The sequence below is a fragment of the Chlorocebus sabaeus genome, chromosome 21 (assembly GCF_047675955.1).
Source record: "Chlorocebus sabaeus isolate Y175 chromosome 21, mChlSab1.0.hap1, whole genome shotgun sequence".
NCBI classification, from domain to species: Eukaryota; Metazoa; Chordata; class Mammalia; order Primates; family Cercopithecidae; genus Chlorocebus; species Chlorocebus sabaeus.
In genome coordinates this window covers 58,956,673-58,976,654 of record NC_132924.1, presented here as the reverse complement: position 1 = coordinate 58,976,654, position 19,982 = coordinate 58,956,673, and the positions used below count along the sequence as shown (strand labels likewise).

General features: G+C 34.9%; 1 protein-coding gene across 1 annotated transcript; it reads right to left on the bottom strand.

Moving 5' to 3' along the window:
* Window positions 1-15,166: 15,166 nt before the first annotated feature.
* Window positions 15,167-19,917, bottom strand: TFPI2 (tissue factor pathway inhibitor 2). Its single transcript, XM_007982142.3, has 5 exons — window positions 19,715-19,917; window positions 19,261-19,443; window positions 18,145-18,333; window positions 16,469-16,639; window positions 15,167-16,104 (listed from the first exon to the last, which is right to left on the bottom strand). The coding sequence occupies exons 1-5, from the start codon at window positions 19,800-19,802 to the stop codon at window positions 16,028-16,030; spliced, it is 708 nt and encodes a 235-aa protein (XP_007980333.3). The 5' UTR covers window positions 19,803-19,917; the 3' UTR covers window positions 15,167-16,027.
* Between the last annotated feature and the right edge of the window lie 65 nt (window positions 19,918-19,982).

Below are 19,982 nucleotides of genomic sequence, written 5' to 3'. Positions count from 1 at the left end.
AAAAAAAAAAAAAAAAAAAAAAAACAAAAAACCTCAACAAAAACGAAAAAAGAAAAAAGTGTCCTGAGTCTTACTTTAGAAGAACATGTATTCTACTGTTTGGGGACAATGTTTTATGTAACCGTTGGATAAAACTTCTATTAACTTTTAGTTATTTAAATAGTCAACATACTCTTAAGGACTTTTTTTCTATCTTGATCTATCAATTACTGAGAGAAGTGTATCAAGATTTCTTGCTATGGTGGTATATTTGCTAATTTAGCCTTAAAATTCTGTTAGTTTTGTTATAGATAGACACATAGATAGATTAAAATTCTGTTATTAGGTGGGCAGAAATTCAGAATAGTTACATTTTCCTGGTGACTGTATTTTGCAAATTTGAATATTAAATGGAATTCTATCTATATTAGTGGCCTTTTAATGGTTGGCATTTGCCAATTTTCTGGTTTAGTATTTGCCTGGTATGTATTTCATTACTTTTATTGTCAATTTTTTTTGTTTTTTGTTTTACATATATCTCTGTTGAACAACAAAGAGGTGGGGTTTATTGTTTATTCCAGAAAAATAATATGTGTATTTAGAATTTCTTCCACGGGCATTTAACATAGTTACTATTATATTTAAATTTATTTCTATAAGCAAATATTGTGCTTTCTATTTGTCCTGGCTTTTGTATCTATTGACTCTTTTATTTCTACTTTCTTGCCCTCTTTTGAATTGATTATATTTTAATTTTATTTTTCATCTTTAATAATTTAGAAATGACATGATATCTACTTACTTTTAATAATTATATTTAACCTAACAAAATCAAATATCAATAAATACAATTGCTCTCCTAGAATTTCTCATGACAATCAGTTTCTTTTCCACTTAAACATTATTTTTCAGTTTTAGTTCTATCATAATTTAACCTTCCTCCGTAAAATTGTTATTATTGCTTATTACATGAGTTTATTTGATTTTAACCACATATTTTCACTTTTTTAGTTCATTTATTATTACATTTCAAACTTTCATTTGAGGCCACTTGAACTAAGAAAAAAAACAAGAGAACTTAAATAAACAAGATAGTGGATTTAAAAAGGTTAAAATTTTAAAATCTACTTGTTACAAACTTAAAAACAGTAGAATTATGTTTAAGTATTTGTTCATTTAAAAGTCTGATAAAATAGACAAAGCTATTATCAAGAATAAAATTATGAAAAATTCTGTTTAAAAGATATGACATAATTTGAAAGTCTACTGATTTACTTTACAGAAAAAAAAATTGATTACCAAAATCAACTGTAAAGATACAGCAAAACCAAGTATATAAAGACTCATAAATAAAATGGAAGAAGTTAGCACAAAACTTTCTCTAAAATAGTGCTACACTGAGCAAATCTAATATGTGAGTTATAAAAATCCACCAAAAATCAAATAAATAATTATTAATGTATTATACAATCCCAGAGCATAGCAAAAGATGGAATATTTAAAATATATATATATAATATATATATATTTTTGTCTAGCAATGGGCTATAGTCAAAATTTGATAGAGCATTAAAAAGAGAAAAACTGAGATTCTAGGCAATATTTATTTTAAAATTAACAAATTCAACTCAGCACTATATTAAAAGTTCTAACCTCCATATAAAATTTACCTGAGGAATTTATAGATAAATCCATATTGAGATATCTATTAGCTGATTTGTCATATCAAAAGGTTAAAAAAATCACATTTATATGCTGAAAATCTATCTAAATTCATGAGCTATTCTTGACTTAAGGAAAAAATCTTAGTAAATTAGGAACATTACTATACATTATTGATCTGATAAATAATTTTTATTTTAAACCTGTGACTAACGGCATAGTTAACTATAAGATATAAAAAGTATTTTTCTGAAAGTCAGGTATAAACAAAAATACTTTCCCCATTATTATGTATCATTATTTCTGTAAATTTCAGCCAATGTGACAAGACAAAGAAAAAAGAATAAGGAGTTTAGATATTGCCAACGGGAGATACAACTATTATTTGTAAAATTTGTGACTCCGCCTTTGGAAACACTAAGAAAAAACTGTAAGAGTAATATAACTTATAAGAAAAGTTTACTATTTGGCTAATCAGAAGATAATTAGGCAAAAACATAGTTTTCTTATTTCATAGCAATCACCAGTTAGATTGTATAGTTCATAAAACAGTTCTACTAACAAAAATAATAAAACATTAAACTAATGAAAGGTATATCTTAAATATTAAATATCTGAATAAAAAGTAACATACCTAGGTGATATGGTTTGGCTGTGTCCCCATTCTTGAATTCTAGCACCCATAATTACCATGTGTTGTGGGAGGCATCCAGTGGGAGATAATTGAATGATGAGGGCAGTTTCCCCCATACTGTTTTCATGGTAATGAATAAGTCTCATGAGATCTGATGATTTTATAAGGGGAAAGCCCTTTCATCTGACTCTCATTATCTCTTGCCTGCCACCATGTAAGATGTGCCTTTCACTTTCACCGTGATTGTGAGGCCTCCCCAGCCATGTGGAATGGTGAGTTCATTAAACCTCTTTTTCTTTATAAATTATCCAGTCTCTGATATGTCTTTGTCAGCAGCCTGAAAATGGACTAATACAGTAAATTGGTAGCAGTAGTGGGGAACCTCTGTAAAGATACCCAAAAACGTGGAAGTGAATTTGGAACTGGGTAACAGGCAGAGGTTAGAACAGTTTGGAAGGCTCAGAAGAAGATAGAAAAATGTGGAAAGTTTGGAACTTCCTAGAGACTTGGAGGGCTCAGAAGACAGGAACATGTGGAAAAGTTTGAAACTTTCTAGAGATGTGTTTGGCTTTGACCAAAATGTTGATACTGATATGGACAATAAAATCCAAGCTGAGGTGGTCTCAGATGGAGATGAGGAACTCGCTAGGAACTACAGTAAAGGTCTTTGCTATGCAAAGAGACTGGTGGTGTTTTGTCCCTGCCCTAGAGATCCATGGAACTTTGAACTTGAGATGATCTGAGGTATCTGGTGGAAGAAATTTCTAAGAAGCAAAGCATTCAAGAGGTGACAAAGCATAAAAGTTTGGAAAGTTTGCAGCCTGATGATGCAGTAGAAAAGAAATCCATTTTCTGGGGAGAAATTCAGGCTGGCTGCAGAAGTTTGCATAAGAAATGAGAAGCCAAATGCTAATCACCAAGACAAGAGGGAAAATGCCTCCAGAATATGTCAGAAACCTTCAAGGCAACTGCTCCCATCATAGGCCCAGAGGCCTAGAAGGAAAAAAATGGTCTTGTGGGCTAGGCCCAGGGACCCCCTGCTGTGTGCAGCCTAGGGACTTGGTGCCCTATATCCCAGTAGCTCTAGCCATGGCTAAAAGGGGCAAGGTACAGTTCAGGCCATGGCTTCAGAGGGTGTGAGTCTCAAGACTTGCAGCTTCCATGTGGTGTTGAGCCTGCAGGTACAAAGAAGTCAAGAATTGAAGTTTGGGAAGCTCCATCTAGATGTATGGCAATGCCTGAATGTCCAGGCAGAAGTTTGCTACAGTGGTGGGGCCCTCACAGAGAACTTCTGCTAGGGTAGTGCAGAAGGGAAATGTAGGGTTGAAGACCCCACACAGAGTCCCCACTGGAGCACTGCCTAGTGGAGTTGTGAGAAGAGGGCCACCATCCTCTAGTAGATCCACCAACAGCTTGCACTGTGTGCCTGGAAAAGCTGCAGACATTCAACACCAGCCTGTGAAAGCAGCCAGGAGGGAGGCTGTATCATGTAAAGCCACAGGGGTGGAGCTGCCCAAGACCATGTGAACGCCGATCTTGCATCAGTGTGACCTGGATGTGAGACATACGGTCAAAGGTGATCTTTTTGGAGCTTTGAGATTTGACTGCCCCACTGGATTTTGGACTTGCATGGGGCCTGTAATCCCTCCATTTGGCTAATTTCTCCAATTTGGAATAGGTATATTTATCCAATGCCTGTACCCTCATTGAGTCTAGGAAGTAACTAATTTGCTTTTGATTTTACAGGTTTATAGACAAAAAGGACTTGCCTTGTCTCAGATGAGACTTTGGATTGTGGACCTTTGAGCTAATGCTGAAATGAGTTAGTAATTTGCAGGAAAGTTGGGAAGGCATAATTGGTTTTGAAATGTGAAGACATGAGATTCGGGAGAGGTAGGGGTGGAATGATATGGTTTGGCTGAGTTCCCACCCAAATCTCATTTTGAATTCTAGCTCCCATAATTGCCACGTGTTGTGGAAGGGACTCAGTAGGAGATAATTGAATCATGGGGGCAGTTTCCCATATCCTGTTCTCATGGTAGCAAATAAGTATCATAAGATCTGATGATTTTATAAGGGTAAACCCCTTTCACTTGACTCTCATTGTCTCTCTTACCTGCCGCCATGTAAGATACGCCTTTCACCTTCTGCCATGATTGCAAGGCCTTCCCAGCCATGTGGAACTGTGAATCCATTAAACCTCTTTTTCTTTATAAGTTACCCAGTCTTGGGTATGTCTTTATCAGCAGTGTGAACATGTACTAATACACCACGAAAGATGTGGATCTGAGAATGTGTCCTACCAGAAATGCTCATTTAGTTTTACCCCTTTCTTCACCTTTAACATAGTAAAGAGAATTTGTGTTTGAAGAATGCAGGTAGGTATTCCAGTTGTCAGTCTTGGAAAGGAATGAGAACCACGGATTTATCGCAACCATCCTTATAATTTTGGGCCTAACCCCACTGCAGGGAAAGACTGTCAGCCTCTTATTTCCACAAGGCTTAACAAATAAAGCATGGAATGCTGGGAAATTACTGACACAGGCAAAAGTGCAAGGGTTATAGGTGTTGTGATAGAAACATGATTCCTCTCAGACTTAGCACCTCCAAGACATATCTCAGAAGATGGTGGCTGTGAGTAAGCTGATAAGGCTCAGATGTGTCTGAAGGAGGAACATCTTGGCAGCAAAATACCAGAGAGAATATGGATTCAAGGTGGACCTACATTCCTCTGAAGGACCAGTTGATTTAGACAAGTGGCTTAGCAAAACAACCCTATCACAGCACAGAGGAGTAAAACTTCCCATAGGTGAAGGTAATTATTTGATAGTATATCCTATTTCATGAAAGAATAGCGGTACTAATGACAGAGAGAAGGGTTCTCCTTATCTCTAAAGGTGGATGTCTAGAGCTTTCATTTGTAATCAAAGATGTCTCCTAGCTCAAAGTAAACTATCCAAGTGAAGCAAAAGCATTATCCTACATTGGTACTAGACCTTCCATTGGTCTTAGAATAGTAGAATACAAAAGTCTGTAATTTGATAAATAATAAATAAAAAGGCAATAAAATAAAGAAGACATAAATATAACCCTATCTGTATCCTTTGTATTATTGATAACTTTCTTACATTAGAGATAATGATTACTTTGTGAAGGAAAACATAGATATTATACAAATCCAATTAGTGGGATGGTATTGGTTTTAACTTGAAAATAGATCATAAAGTAAACCTGAATGAATGTTTCCATATGGTTAAGAAATTACTATTAAAGAGAAATAAAACACTGTAATATGCAAAAATCAATACAAATCCTAGAAAAAGAAAGTCAATAAATAACCATTTGCTTATTTTTCAAAAAGGGAAAATACCTGTCATTAGCAGTTAAATGTTTGTTTTAATGTTTGTTAAGACTATTAACTTAATAATTTTGAAATATCCTTATTTTAAACATAATTGCCTCCATGGAGCATAACACTTAAGTTTGAGGTTAAACTACCATGATTATTACTTATGAGAAATGACATTTTCCCACAAAAGTCAGATTCAGAAAAAATTTTTTACCACATTTTATTATAGATAGAAATATTGTTAAAAAGTGGTAAACAGCTTTGTTTACTCACTGAAAATTGTAGATTGTATTCAAAACACATTTGTTTTTACTATGTAATAATTAAACTGGTGATATACTAACATTTATCTACCTGTAATGAACTCAATAAATAAAAAAGGACTGAGACTATATTTTTAAAATGAAAACCTATAGCTAAGAACTCTATATAAAAAAAGGATTTGTATTTTACAAGTAAAAATAAAGTTTTCCTAAAAGATTAATTTTAATATACAATGCACAATATCAATTTGTCAAAAGAATTATAGTACCATGATTCAGATAAAAAAAAATCCCAGGAGAGGATGGCTAAGAACAGAGGGCAGACCTCTTTATTATCAAATATCTAAAGAGCTGGCTAAGCAAACGATGCAAGATTAATATGAGATTAACTTCCATTTTAGACTTAGAGGGAAGCAGCTGGCCTCTACTGCAAAACTCTAGTCTAGAACCACATCAGTTTGTGTCTTAGCATCAAATAACAGCTAAGATACAGTTACAAATGCATTTATAGGTTAAGGAGCCTGGGCTCTAAAGGTAGTGTCAAAATATAATTTCTATTGTGTATGCCTTAAGAGATATGAATATAAAGATCAGATTAGGCTACAAAAAGAGAAAAATCGATCCATGGTCTTTAACACTTCAAGGAAAATTTTAACACATTGTTTGAGACTTCCAATTCCCTTAAGAAAATAATGGATATGTACAGAAATAATAATCTTTTCATGTAATTTTCCAAACCATACAGATGCATCAGGAGACCTTAATAAAACCACTCATAAGTTACTTAGAGAGCAAAACTAAGAAAAAGAAAATATAGACTTCTATTTACACATAAGTGAGGAAATAATATGAAAATTATGTGAAAAAGAAGAGAGTACAGTAGGGTCCTGGACTTGGTAAAACACAGATAATGTTACCCCAAGGAAAACACTCTTTTTCTTTGGTGTTTTCTTTGGGATAAGACAAAACCTTACCCCAACTAAGATGTGTGGCCTGGTGGACCAAAGCAATGGCTATTGAGGAACTGCGGGAAGTGGGAGAGGCATGCAAGTTGCAGGACCAGAGAGGTGGTAACCTTGTGAGAAGGCATTGCTTAGGGTGGAGTGTGACGCAACCTAAAAAAAGTAGATATCCCTTGGAAAGAGACTTGATAGTGAATGCAAAGAAAAAATAAAGTGGTGAAAAGTAAGGATCTCATAGAAAGTTAAAAAAGAAAATAACAAGTGGAAGACATATCAACTTGTAAAAAAGTCATCATTTATTAAAGGCATTGTACTTCCATGCACCCTCAGAAGAGAGTGCTCTTGAACTAAGCAACCTAGCAAGCTGCCGAAATCCCTCATAATGTATCATAGGAATGCTTGTTGTTGCTGATCCTGGAAAATCCAAGACACTTTAGAATGAACAGAAAGTCAGGCAACATTTACGTACAACTAGTGTAAGAAAAAGAAAGTGAAACTCAGTTGTTTAATTTCATGAAAATAGTCCTAAAATATGCAACAGAGAAAAATGTTGATGTAACATTCAAATATAAAGTCTGTAATCATTAACAAGCACTGGCTGATATATACATATTTGGATATATGTGTGTGTGTATATATATATTAAATAAGTATAAAATTATGCATATATAGTAATAACAAATATATATTCCAGTGAAAGCAATATCTTTTCTTCTCAATAGCAAATGTAAATTGATCTTACATTAAGTCACAAAGAAAATCTCAATTACAACCCTAATATAGAAATAATGTAAGATCATTTATTCATAAATTATGTATAATTTTTATATAAGATAATTTTATGTATGTTATATATAAATGATTTTATACATAAATAAAAATAATTAGAAAACTTCTTTGATAGTTCAATAAAAAGAAAAATACAGCAAATACTAAAAACATAATAGTAAAAGTTGCACTTCATTGCGAATACATCTAACAATGTTATGTATGAGTACAGATTCAATATACTTAAAATATAACCAACAAACTCTAGCAATGCATTTAAAAAATAATATACAAATAGGTGGTATCTTTCAAATTCAAGAATGGTATAATATCAGAAGAACTTTTACATATTTTTCCATAGATTATCTTATAAAAACTGATCATCTTGATTTCTTTTACAGATATATCATTATTGATGTAAATAAATGCAACTGATTTTTGATGTTGATTTTGTGTCCTGCCACTTTACTAATTCAATCATTAGTTCTAACAATTTTTGTGGCATTTTAAGGATTTTCTACACAGAGGATCATATCACCTGCAAACAAAGATAATTTTACTTTCTTTCCCATTTGGATGGCTTCTATTTATTTTTCTTATCTGATTGTCTTTGCTAGTATTTCCAGCAATTTTAATAGAACTGTCAAATAGAAGTGCAAAGCGTAGGCAACTTTTTACCTTGCCTTGTACCGTATCTTAGAGGAAAACCTTTCCATCTTTTAACATTAAATAACAGGTAAGATACAGTTACAAATGCATGTATAGGTTAAGGAGCCTGGGCTTTAAAGGTAATGTCAACATAAAATTTCTATTGTGTATGCCTTAAGAGATATGAATATAAAAATCAGATTAGGTTACAAAAAGAAAAAAATCAATCCATGGTCATTAAAACTTCAAATAAAATTATGTTGGCAGTTGGCTTTTTATAAACGGCCTTAGTTATGTTGAGGAAATTTTCTTCTATATGTAGTTTGTTGAGAGTTTGTATCATGAAAATATGTTGAACTTTGTTAAGTATTTTTCTGCATCTATTGAGATAATTATATAATTTTTATCTTTCATTCCCTGAATATAGTATATTACATTAATTTGTGTATGTTGGCACAGGTGCATATAAAGACAATAAAGGATTTTTATTACTATAAGTACAGTTAGTAAATCTATTAATGAAGGCAAGAACAACAAAGTTGGAGGCATCACACGTTCTTATTTCAAATTATACTACAAAGCAATAGTAATCAAAACAGTATGGTATTGTCATGAAATACACACATAGACCAATGGAACAGAATAGACAGCCCAGAAATAAACCCAAGCACATGTGGTCAATTAATTTCCAACAAGGCCACCAAGAAGAAATGATGAGGAAAGATTAGCTTTTTCCAATAAATGGAGTTGAGAAAACTGGATATCCATACACCAGAATCAACTCAAAATGGATTAAATACCTAAACATAAGGCCAGAAACAAACAAACAAAAAACTCCTAGAAGAAAACATAGGGGAAAATCTTGTTGATATTGAACTTGGCAATAATTTCCTGGATATCAACCCAAAAGATTAAACAACAAAAGCAAAAATAAATAGGTGGTGCTACATCAAACTAAAAGGTTTTTGCACAGCAAAGGAAGCAATCAACAAAATGAAAAGTAAGCCTACAGATGGGAAGAAAATATTTGTGAAACATACACCTCATGGGGTTAATATTCAAAATATGTAACAATTCAAATCTACAGTAAAAGCGAAAACCAAACAACCTAGTAAAAAATGAGCAAAAGAACTAAACAGACATTTTTCCAAAGAAGACATAAAAATAGCCAACAAGTATATTAAAATGTGCTTAACATTATTAACTACTGAGGGAAATGCAACTCAAAACCACTATAAGATATCAGTTCTGCTGTGCAGAAGCTCTTTAGCACTGTTCATAACAGCAAAGACATGGAATCAACCTAAATGCCCATCAGTGACAGACTGGATAAAGAAAATGTGGTACATATACACCATGGAATACCATGCAGCCATAAAAAATGATGAGATCATGTCCTTTCCAGGGATGTGGATGAAGCTAGAGGCCTTTATGCTTAGCAAACTAATACAGAAACAGAAACTCAAACACTGCATGTTCTCACAAGTGGGAGATAAATGATGAGAATGCATAGACACATAGAGGGAACAACACATACTGGGACCTTTTGGAGGGTGTAGGGTGGGAGGAAAGGGAGGATCAGGAAAAATAACTAATGGGTACTAGGTTTAATACCTGGGTGATGAAACAATCTGTACAACAAACCCCCATGACACAAGTTTACCCATGTAACAAACCCGCACTTGTACCCCTGGACTTTAAAAATATTTTGTAATGAAAAAATAACAATAAATAAAGATATCACTTTATGCTTGTTATGATGGCTATTATGAAAAAGTCAAGAGGTGTTTGGAAGGGTGTGAAGAAATGGGAACCCTTGTATACTGTTGGGAATTTAAACTGGTACAGACATAGTAGAAAATAATATGGATGTTCCTCAAAAAAATGAAAATACAACCACCATATGACCGAGAAATATCTCTTCTGGGTATATACACAAAAGAAATGAAGTCAGTACTTCAAAAACATATCTGCACTACCATGTTCACTGCATTATTCACAATAGCCAAGATAGGAAAACAATCTAAGTGCCCATCCATGAGTAAGTGGATAAAGAAGTTGTGAGATATGTATACACACAGGCATACACTTATACATATACACATATACATGCATATATACAGTAAAATATTATTCAGTCTTACAAAAGGAGATACTGCTATTTGCAACAACAAGTATGAATCTAGAGGATACTATACTAAGTGAAATAAGCCAGATACAGAAAGAAAAATACTGCACAATCTCACTTATGTGTGGAATGAAAAAGAAAAAAAGTTGAATATATAGAAACAGTAGAGTAGTGGTTACCAGGGACAGGGAAGGGGAGAAAAATGAGACAAAGTTGATTAAAGGGTACCAACTTGTAGTTATGTTAAGATAAACAAGTCTAGAGATCTAATATCAGCAGGAGGACTACAGTTATTAATACTGCATGTTGAGAATTTGCTCGAGAGTAGATTTTAGGTGCTCTTACCAAAAAGTAAAGATAGAAAAAAGCAACTAGCAACTACAGAACGTGATGGACATGTTAAAGTTGCTTACCTGTAGTAGTCATTTCATTACAAATATGTATATCAATATACAATTTTGTACAACCTAAATTTACACAACTAAAAAAGTTCAACCTTTATAATAATCTTGGAAATACCAAATAAAACAAAGATAAACTAAAATACCATTTAATTAAAATGAAAAGTGATTTATTAATGTTTTTCTGTTTATACCTAATGTATTGGCCTTTTTCATACATTTTTATTTGGGGATAGATTGATATAATTTGTAATACACTTTCTCAGTGTAAACTAAGGACATTAAAATGTGTATATGTCTTTACTAAGTTATTTCCACCTTAAGAGAACAGAAATGGAGTTATTCATCACTTGGTGGTAAAATTCTGCATTGCTTTTATTTTTATCCTTATGTATTTAATTTTCTATACAGTATACAATTAGTTTAATAATATATTTTGAAATATAAAATAACATTAATTTTACATGAAAGACTTAGATATCCTAAGAATAAAACTTCAAGGAAAATAATTAAATACTGCAGTAGTACAACTAGGAAGTTGCTCTAGGTTTAGGCAAGCCCGTAGGATAAATGATTAAACCTGCTTCAGGTTGGGCAAGGAATACTTCATCAACAAGGAGAAGAGTCAACTTGCTAAATAGTTGCAAGGAGGGAATGACATTTTTTTCAAAGAAAGAAACTTATGGTAAAGCTTAAAAAAAGTGTTCCTTAAAGTCCGAAGTAAAGTGTACATCCTAATCGTCTGGAGTTGTTGTTTAAAATGTGCATCTTTGAGCACCAGCTCAAACCCACTAAGTAAAAACCCCTGGGCACAGGGCATAAAAGCCTGCTGTGTACCTGGCTCTAAAGATGGTTCTCACGCACAAAATTTCAGAACCACATTGCGGAAAAGTAAAGCAGTATGACATGCTTTGGAAACTTCAGATAATTTAGTGCAACTGTATTATAGGTTACAGATAATGAGAGATGAATCTGGAAAAGAATGTTATGGTACATGCATAAGAATTCTTAAATGACACACAAGGGGCTTGGACAGTATATGAAGATTCCAGAGGAAACCACTGAAGAGTTTTAAGCAAAGGAGTAACCTGATCATATTTTTTTCTTTCCAGGATTACCCTGGCATCAGTGTAGATGACTGGATATGAGGCAGACATAGATTGGAAGTAAAACTCCAGAGTGTTTTAATTTTTCCGGCATAAGAAAGGATTAGGAAAGGCTTACTTAGGTATAATTGGTGAACAATTGATTACGTGGATGAAGGGAGAAGAAATAATTTTGGATGATTCTGATACCCATGTTTGCCTGCTTCCATATCTAAGTTTATAACAATATATAGGGACAAAGGATATTTTAAATCTACAACTCTGTACTTTTCTACTTTTCCTTATTTTTATCACAGGACCTAATTTTACTGGAAACCTGAAGCTTGTAAAGATAAGTTCCTGCCACTACAATAAGTCCATCAGGTCATAAGAAGGCTGATGAAGGATGAAGAGACATCCTTCTTACGCTGATTATTTTAGGTCAGATCCTTGGGGACACCCTAGAGATTTATCTCTGGATGCACCAGAGCTAAAATGTCTACAGACATTATTACAATGTATGGACAGACACTCCACAGGATATTCTCTGATGGGATAAGATTGTTGGCTAAAAGCCTAACAGGACTTTTGCGGGAGACAGCATGCACACTTGAGGGTACTGTGATCCAGGCAATTTGGAGGCCTCCGTTGCAGTTTCTATGGTTAAATATTGTGACAAAGTGTGTGCAGAGGGGACACATCAGTGGTAGTCCAGGGTAATTTAAAAAATACTGTCTTATTAAAAGCCATCCCATTCCTATTTTGACTTTTTGTGTCACAGAATGAGACATTCCTTTTAATTAGGCTATCTGTGAAACCACAGCTACGACTTGCCTTCACAATGATTGTGGCAAGAAGGAATTTCCCTTTGACTGCCGAATGTCCTGTGACCACTTTATATATTTCTTAATTAAACTAACACTGCAGAGGTAATAGGGCATTAGAATAATTTCATCCAAAATATCTACTTCCTATCCATGCTGATCAAAGAGATGTAAATGTAGGCTGAGTTGGATCCATGATCCCTTAAGGGCTTTGGCTACATGGGAGATAAAGGGAGCAAATACCAAATCCAGCTTCCCTTTGGGGTTTCTAGGAGCCCCCAGAATCCTCAAAGGCTCTGACTCACTCACTTTGCATCCCCATAACACACACGAGATCCTTCTCCTCTAATTATTCCCACCAAAAACAGTCATAAATTCAGGCCTTAACCAATCTTTTAATGGCATACTGCTTTTTGTCATTGTTATCTATTATCTTTTTTCTTAAAGCACTGCCTCTGCTCTGCTGTTTTTTCAAAAAAAAAAAAAAATTATTGACTTGTATGGAGAAACCAGGGTATTTGTTCTGTAGAGTGTCCAACATTAAGGATTTACTTTCCTTGGTTTCTTATAATTTGTTCCTATATCCCTAGTATTTCCCTACAATCTGGCAATATGATAGTGAGATCTAGAAGCTTGACTATCTTTGGGTTGACTGTATTTTATTTCTCCAAGAATACTTGATGGGGAGGGTCCACTTATTATTGTATCATATCAGGAAGCAAATAATGTCTATGACTAAACTATTATGGATGTCAGAATGATCTGTGAGTTCAGAGACATTAGCCTGATTTCCCATGAGACTGTCCCCTTTCATACAATGGTTTCAGCACCCAATGATGATGGTTACCTGTATTCATACTTTTGTTAGGGGTATTTTCTAACATTTTAATGCATATTAGGTGGAATTATATCAATGACATCCATATACTATTTTCCCTGTGGTACAGTCTTTAAAAATAAACAAAAAAAAAAGGATAAATGCTTTATTCTTTCTGTTAATTCATCAGTTTTCAAATTAATGAGATAATGCCCTAGAAACCTCCAAAAGGTATGAAGGAGGTGAGTGTGTGTGCATAATCATAAATTCAGATTTCCATGTATTTATATACATTGTGGTCATTATTTGTTTTGATGGTCATATTGTCTCATTGTAGGCTAGTGGGAGCTCCTTAATATTACTCTTCTGTTTTTGTGACATGATTCATTAGTCTTTGATAGCTTCCTTGATTACTGGAGTAAGATGGCCCAAGCTTATCTTACATATTTCCTGCCCCAGACCTGGATTCAGCTCTTCTCCTAAGAGCACTGGTTCTTTTTAGTGGGTAATAGTATGGAGAGACCACAGACTGCATGGTAATTGTAACTACTGCTACTGAGTTGTCATTACTTCAAGGACTTTTCAATGGAAAAGTGGGATATACAGATTTTTTGATAGAGAAAATCAGTTATTAATTTATATGAGTATTTCTAACTCCAATTTAAGTCAAAGATTTTTACTTAATTTCTTTCATTGTATAGTTGTATCTCATTTTCTCTTAACGCTGAAAATCCTGACTTCTAAAGAAATGTAATTACTTGTTTTCTTACAGCATAGTATTCTAGATACAATAGGTTCAAAATAACACCAGTATTACTATTAACAATGAGACTACTAAATGCATCTTCAGAGTGCACTAAAATCTCAGAATTCATTGCAATATAATTCATCCATGTAATAAAAAACCACTTGTAACTCCAAAACTATTCAAATAAAAAGTAATAATAAATTTTAAAATGCATTTTGAAATATCTTCAGAATTTTTTGACCTTTATATTTCCCAAATGACATTCTCATATTAATTTTTGAAGTCATTGAAAATAAGTACATATCCTTTGTGTAGTTATGCCACTATTTGGTATTCAGTTGGGTTTGAATGTTTAAAGAAATGTTTTTTCTTTTTTATTTAATTTTGATAATGAATTATGTCAAATACTTACATGGTCCAAGATCAAAACTATATAACAGGTATATTTACATAAATATTATCTCCACAACTGTCCACCCCTCTGTTCCCTCCATCCCTCTACAGGTAAACATTTTTAATATCTTTAGTATCTTCTGTGATGTTTGTATATATGTTTATTCATACTGTTCTAGGCCCTGTATTTCTTATGTATCCTGGGAGTCCAAATATACGCATATATAGATATTTTGCTAACTCCTCATCCATAAAATCTTCAACCAGTCCCCAACTGATGAGTACCTGGTTTGCTTCTAGTTTTCAGCATCATTCAAAGTTCTCAGGCATATACCTATTTGTCAAAATAACTGGGATAAATTTTTAAATGAAAGATTGTTCAGGCAAAAGGTAAATGCATTTGTAATTCTGCCAAATAAGAGGCATACCTTTAAATACGTTAATCTTGCCATGAAAATGTAAGAATTTTGAAAAATTATTTTATTACAGAGAAAGAAAAAAGCTGTTTCATTGGAATGACCATATTTAATCAATGATAATTTACTGGTTAAATTTAAATTATTAAATTTATGCATGGTTTATATAAATAAACACCTTAAACAGTACAAACATTTGAAAAACTTTACTTTCCTTGGTTTTTTATAACTTTAGTGGTCTCCAACCTACTATGTCTTAGGAAATAATGTAACACCAGGAAAATCCTTCCATCTATCTATATGTAAACACAAACATATACATGTGAGTGGGGATTGGTAGATAAATAGATAGAAATTGTTTTCCCAGAGGACAACATTTCTGGCTTTAATAAATTGATCAGCTTTTTAAATCAGTCAAGAAAGTTATGATCTTTTAAATAAATCCCCTTATTCACTCACTGTACTGCAATCTAACACAATAAAATGGGAGTAATATTTTTAGTGTTGGTAAATCTGCGACTTCATCTTCTTGGGCCTAAAATATAATCCAACTTTTAAAGCAAAATGAGTTTTATTTGCTAGTCCTTTATATTCTCAAATATCTTAAAAAACACATGATTATGTTGTCTTACGTTATTTCAGTTATTATCCTCTTCTGAAATCAGGAATACAACCCCAAGTAATGAGTGAGTCATATTTGCTTTTATATCTTATGCATTGCAAGAATTCAGTCACACAAACAGTTGAACCATAAATTAAAAATGGTAGACTCACATTTGAATAGCAGCTAGCTATGTATAAAAAACATACAAATTTTTTAAAAAGTGACTTGTGTCAATAAAAACTGGTGAATAAATCACTAATGATTTGTTTCCTCATGCTGTCATATTATTCTTCAGATATAACCATAAAGGCAAATAAGCATTCACAAGATGACACATTAAGAATGTTTAAAATTGCTTCTTCCGAATTTTCCGGATTCTACTGGCAAAGCGAAACTTTGGTATCTTCTTTTTCCTTTTCAAAGCTACAATCAATAAAACAACAGTGAAAATCATACATCTCCAGTCTGTAGGCTCACTATAAATCACTATTTCTGACACGGTTATTGAGCTCACTTCATCTTGTTTTTAAGGACTGTGAAGTCAAAACTCATTATACGCTCAGTTAATAATATTTTACCTTTAAGATATGAAAATATGGCTACTGTCTACTGCAGCTAGCCAGTAAAAGCATTTTGACAAAACTGATTAACACTGTGGAGATACTTATGTAGAAGTAGTCTAGAAATGGCAAATTGCTATTAGTAAAATGGATAAATAAAAATACAATTTTGCTGATAAGTTATTTATAAAGTTTATCTAAAGGCAGAATAAGAAAACATTCACTACCTTTTGCACATGCACGTCTGCAATCCTCCTTGCTAACAAAGTTATTGTCATTCCCTCCACAGCCAGTATAGGTGAAAGCATCACAGGTTTTGTATCTTGGATTAAAATAATAGCGAGTCACATTGGCAGAGCACAGTCCCTCATCTTTTGGACTGTAGCAAAATGATGGACCTTTATAAAAAAGAGAAGAAAATTAGAAATGTTATAATACCAGAATTTTTAAAGTATGGTGATTACTGAAGTAACTGAAGAAAATCTAATCCCATAGAAGCCTCAGTCTGAATCCAAAATATCATACTAAACCTTTAAAAAGATGTGCTTCAAATTTCAGGTAAGCTTACATGCTATATTTTGGTAATTCTAAATTTTTGTAAACTGGATAGGATTTCTTCTGAAGCTACATCTTTGTATCCTTTAAATGTAAAAAGAAGTTAAACCCAAATACCAGATATGGTTAGGTAAAACTGGGGTAAGTTTCAAGGACAATATGTGGCATGATTTGGTACATTTTGTCATGTTGGTAGTTTTGCTTTAATGTTTTTAACAGCTCTCATTCCATTATTAATCAAGAATATATGCATACTAATTTCCAGGTAACCACTGGAGCAAAACATTTATATCTATACAAACAAGAGAACATCCACAGCAACCATCACCACATTAACGCTAGAGTTTGCATATTCAACACAGTATAGCCATAAAGCTTCATCAAATTCTCTGCTAAAGCAAGTTTTCCTTGTTTGTTGAACTTTTCAAAAATCTCTGTGTCTGGGGGAAATATCTGTATTGTCTCCCTCTGCCAATATTAACTACTACTCAAGAGACCATCATTTCAATGATTCAGGTGTGGTGGTGGGAGAGGTAACAAATGGATAGGACAGGAAAGTGTAGAGATGTTTGTGCTGCAATTTGCAATTACTAAAGAATACAGAAATCTAACCGAAAACTTTATAAATAAATTTTCAAGTTTCACCATCTTAATTCTGTATATATTCCACTATCTCACATGTATAACTGATTCTGTACAAATCTGAGGTCATAACATTCATTAATGAATACTTTAATCTTTTATATGTAAATTGAGTAGATGAGAAATAGTTCTAAAGAAACAATTCAGGGCTGGGCACGGTGGCTCACATCTGTAATCCCAGCACTTTGGGAGGCCGAGGCGGGCAGATCACAAGGTCAAGAGATCGAGACCATCCTGGCTAACACGGTGACATCCCCTATCTACTAAAAATACAAAAAAAAAAAAAAAAAAAAAAAAAAAAGAAGAAAGAAAGAAAGAAAAAAAAATTAGCTAGGCATGGTGGCGGGCACCTGTAGTTCCAGCTACTCAGGAGGCTGAGGCAGGAGAATCGCTTGAACCTGGGAGGCAGAGGTTGCAGAGAGTCGAGATTGTGCCACTGCACTCCAGCCTGGGCGAAAGAGCGAGACTCCGTCTCAAAAACAACAAAACAACAACAACAACAACAAATCAGAAGAAGCAGAAAGCAAAAATTTGAATCATGGCTTTGTCACTTTCCAGTCCTAAGAGTTTGACAAGTCATTAACTTGTCAAGTAATGTGAAATCATGAGAATGCACACCATGTTAATTTCGCATCAAATTGAGTTTTTTCCACCCAAATGTCTTTTTAAAAAAGTGAAATAGAAGTACCATAAAAATCATATTTACTTTTCTTTGGTGCACAGAAGGCCATACAAGTAACTTCATCTGGAAACCTGTTCTCAATCCGGTTCCGGTGACACCCACCAGATGAGAATTTTTCACATGTCATGGAACTTAGATTAAAGAAATACTTTTCTGTGGACCCCTCACACTGGTCGTCCACGCTCACTTGCAGCCGGCAAACTTTGGGAACTTCTAGGAAAAGGAGAGTAATAGAACAATGTTAGTCAAAGTAGCCTTCTTATTACTTTCAAAACTTCACTGTATATTCAGCAACATTTTATGGGGGGAGAGAAGTCGTACTAGTGTTGGAATAGTAAATCCCCAGAATACTCCCATGAATCCAGATATTTACTTTTTTCTTTCTTTTTTCTAACAGAGTGTATTCAGAACTGACTCAGCTGTGATGTATCTTTCATGTTCCGTAGAAAGACACTTTGTTTTCTCTGGGTGTTCTCTGATTGTACATATGCAGTTAATCAAAGCTTATTCACATGAATATGCATTTTCCCCTGGCTCAGTTCCTTGAATCGGAAAGCCCCAAGTTCTCTTACAGGCCTTAACAGATATAATCTAAAAATTAAAAATAAAGTAAAATATAACAGTATTATGAATCTCCACCATATCCCGCAACTAATCCAACACATGTTTGGGTATCGGGACAAAAGTAGAGTTATATAATGAGCTAAGTCACACTTTAATAATAAAATCCACTAAAAGTATTTCAGATTGATGGATAATCGACAGGAGAAAATGATGTACTGTAGGAGAGATAAAAATCATAGGTTTGTAACTAAAGAAAAACACAGGGAAGCACTTACGTTGCACCTAAACACATTATTCTCTTGCATTTATTATACCCTATGGTGAAGGAACAAATCTTTCCCTGAGTCTGCATAGGCACTGAATTATGATCAATGTCAACTGGGAGACAGAAAATGTATTAGTGGTTGTAAATTTGTGATTATTTTTGAGAAACTGAAAACCATGAGGTTTGCTTAACACTTGAGAAAACCCAGGCTACAACTTCCAGTAGAAACCGAGACGTGGGAAACTGGCGAAGTTGCTACCAGCCGCCGGCGCAAGGAGCGCGGGAGTCCTGGGTGCGCCCGGGGCACTTACTTTCTATCCGCCAGCAAGCCTCGTCGCAGGCCTCCCAGGTATAGAAATTGTTGGCGTTGCCCTCGCAGCCCCCGTACAAGAACTGGCGGCACCTCTGCGTGTACCTGTCGTAGTAGTAACGGGGAAGTAGGGCCCGGCAGGGTCCGTAGTCTAGGGGCAGGAGACAGATCTCCGCGTTATTTCCTGAAGAAGGGGCAGAAGGAGAGCAAAAGACAGGAAAAGTGGTCAGGCGTAGCTCCTAGGAGGAAGCAGAATCCCGAGGAGTTCTGTCCCCTTCCGAGCGGAAAGGCCTCTGCAGAGAAAGTGCAAACTTGGGAGCGAGTCCCCCCTGCCTGCGGAGCGCGCGGCAGGGACCTGAAGAAAGCGAGGCTTGGAGGGCGGGTGCACGGGGCCCCATGCCCGCTGCGCCCTCTCCGCCGGCTGGGGAGAGAGGCTCCCGGAAGTAGCCAGATACCTGTTGGCTCCTGAGCAGCATCGCCCAGTGCAGCCTCCGTCAGGAGCAGCAGCAGAATCGACAGCTCCAGGGGGCGAGTGGGGTCCATGGTGCAGGGGGTCGAGCGGCCCGCCGGGCAAGGCGTCCGAGAAAGCGCCTGGCGGGAGGAGGTGCGCGACGTTCTGCTCCAGGCGGCCCGGGTGCCCGCTTTATGCGGGGCGAGCGTCCGGCCGACCCCCCCGGGGCGGAGCCTGAGGGGTGGCTGATTCATGCACGGGGGCTGTCACCC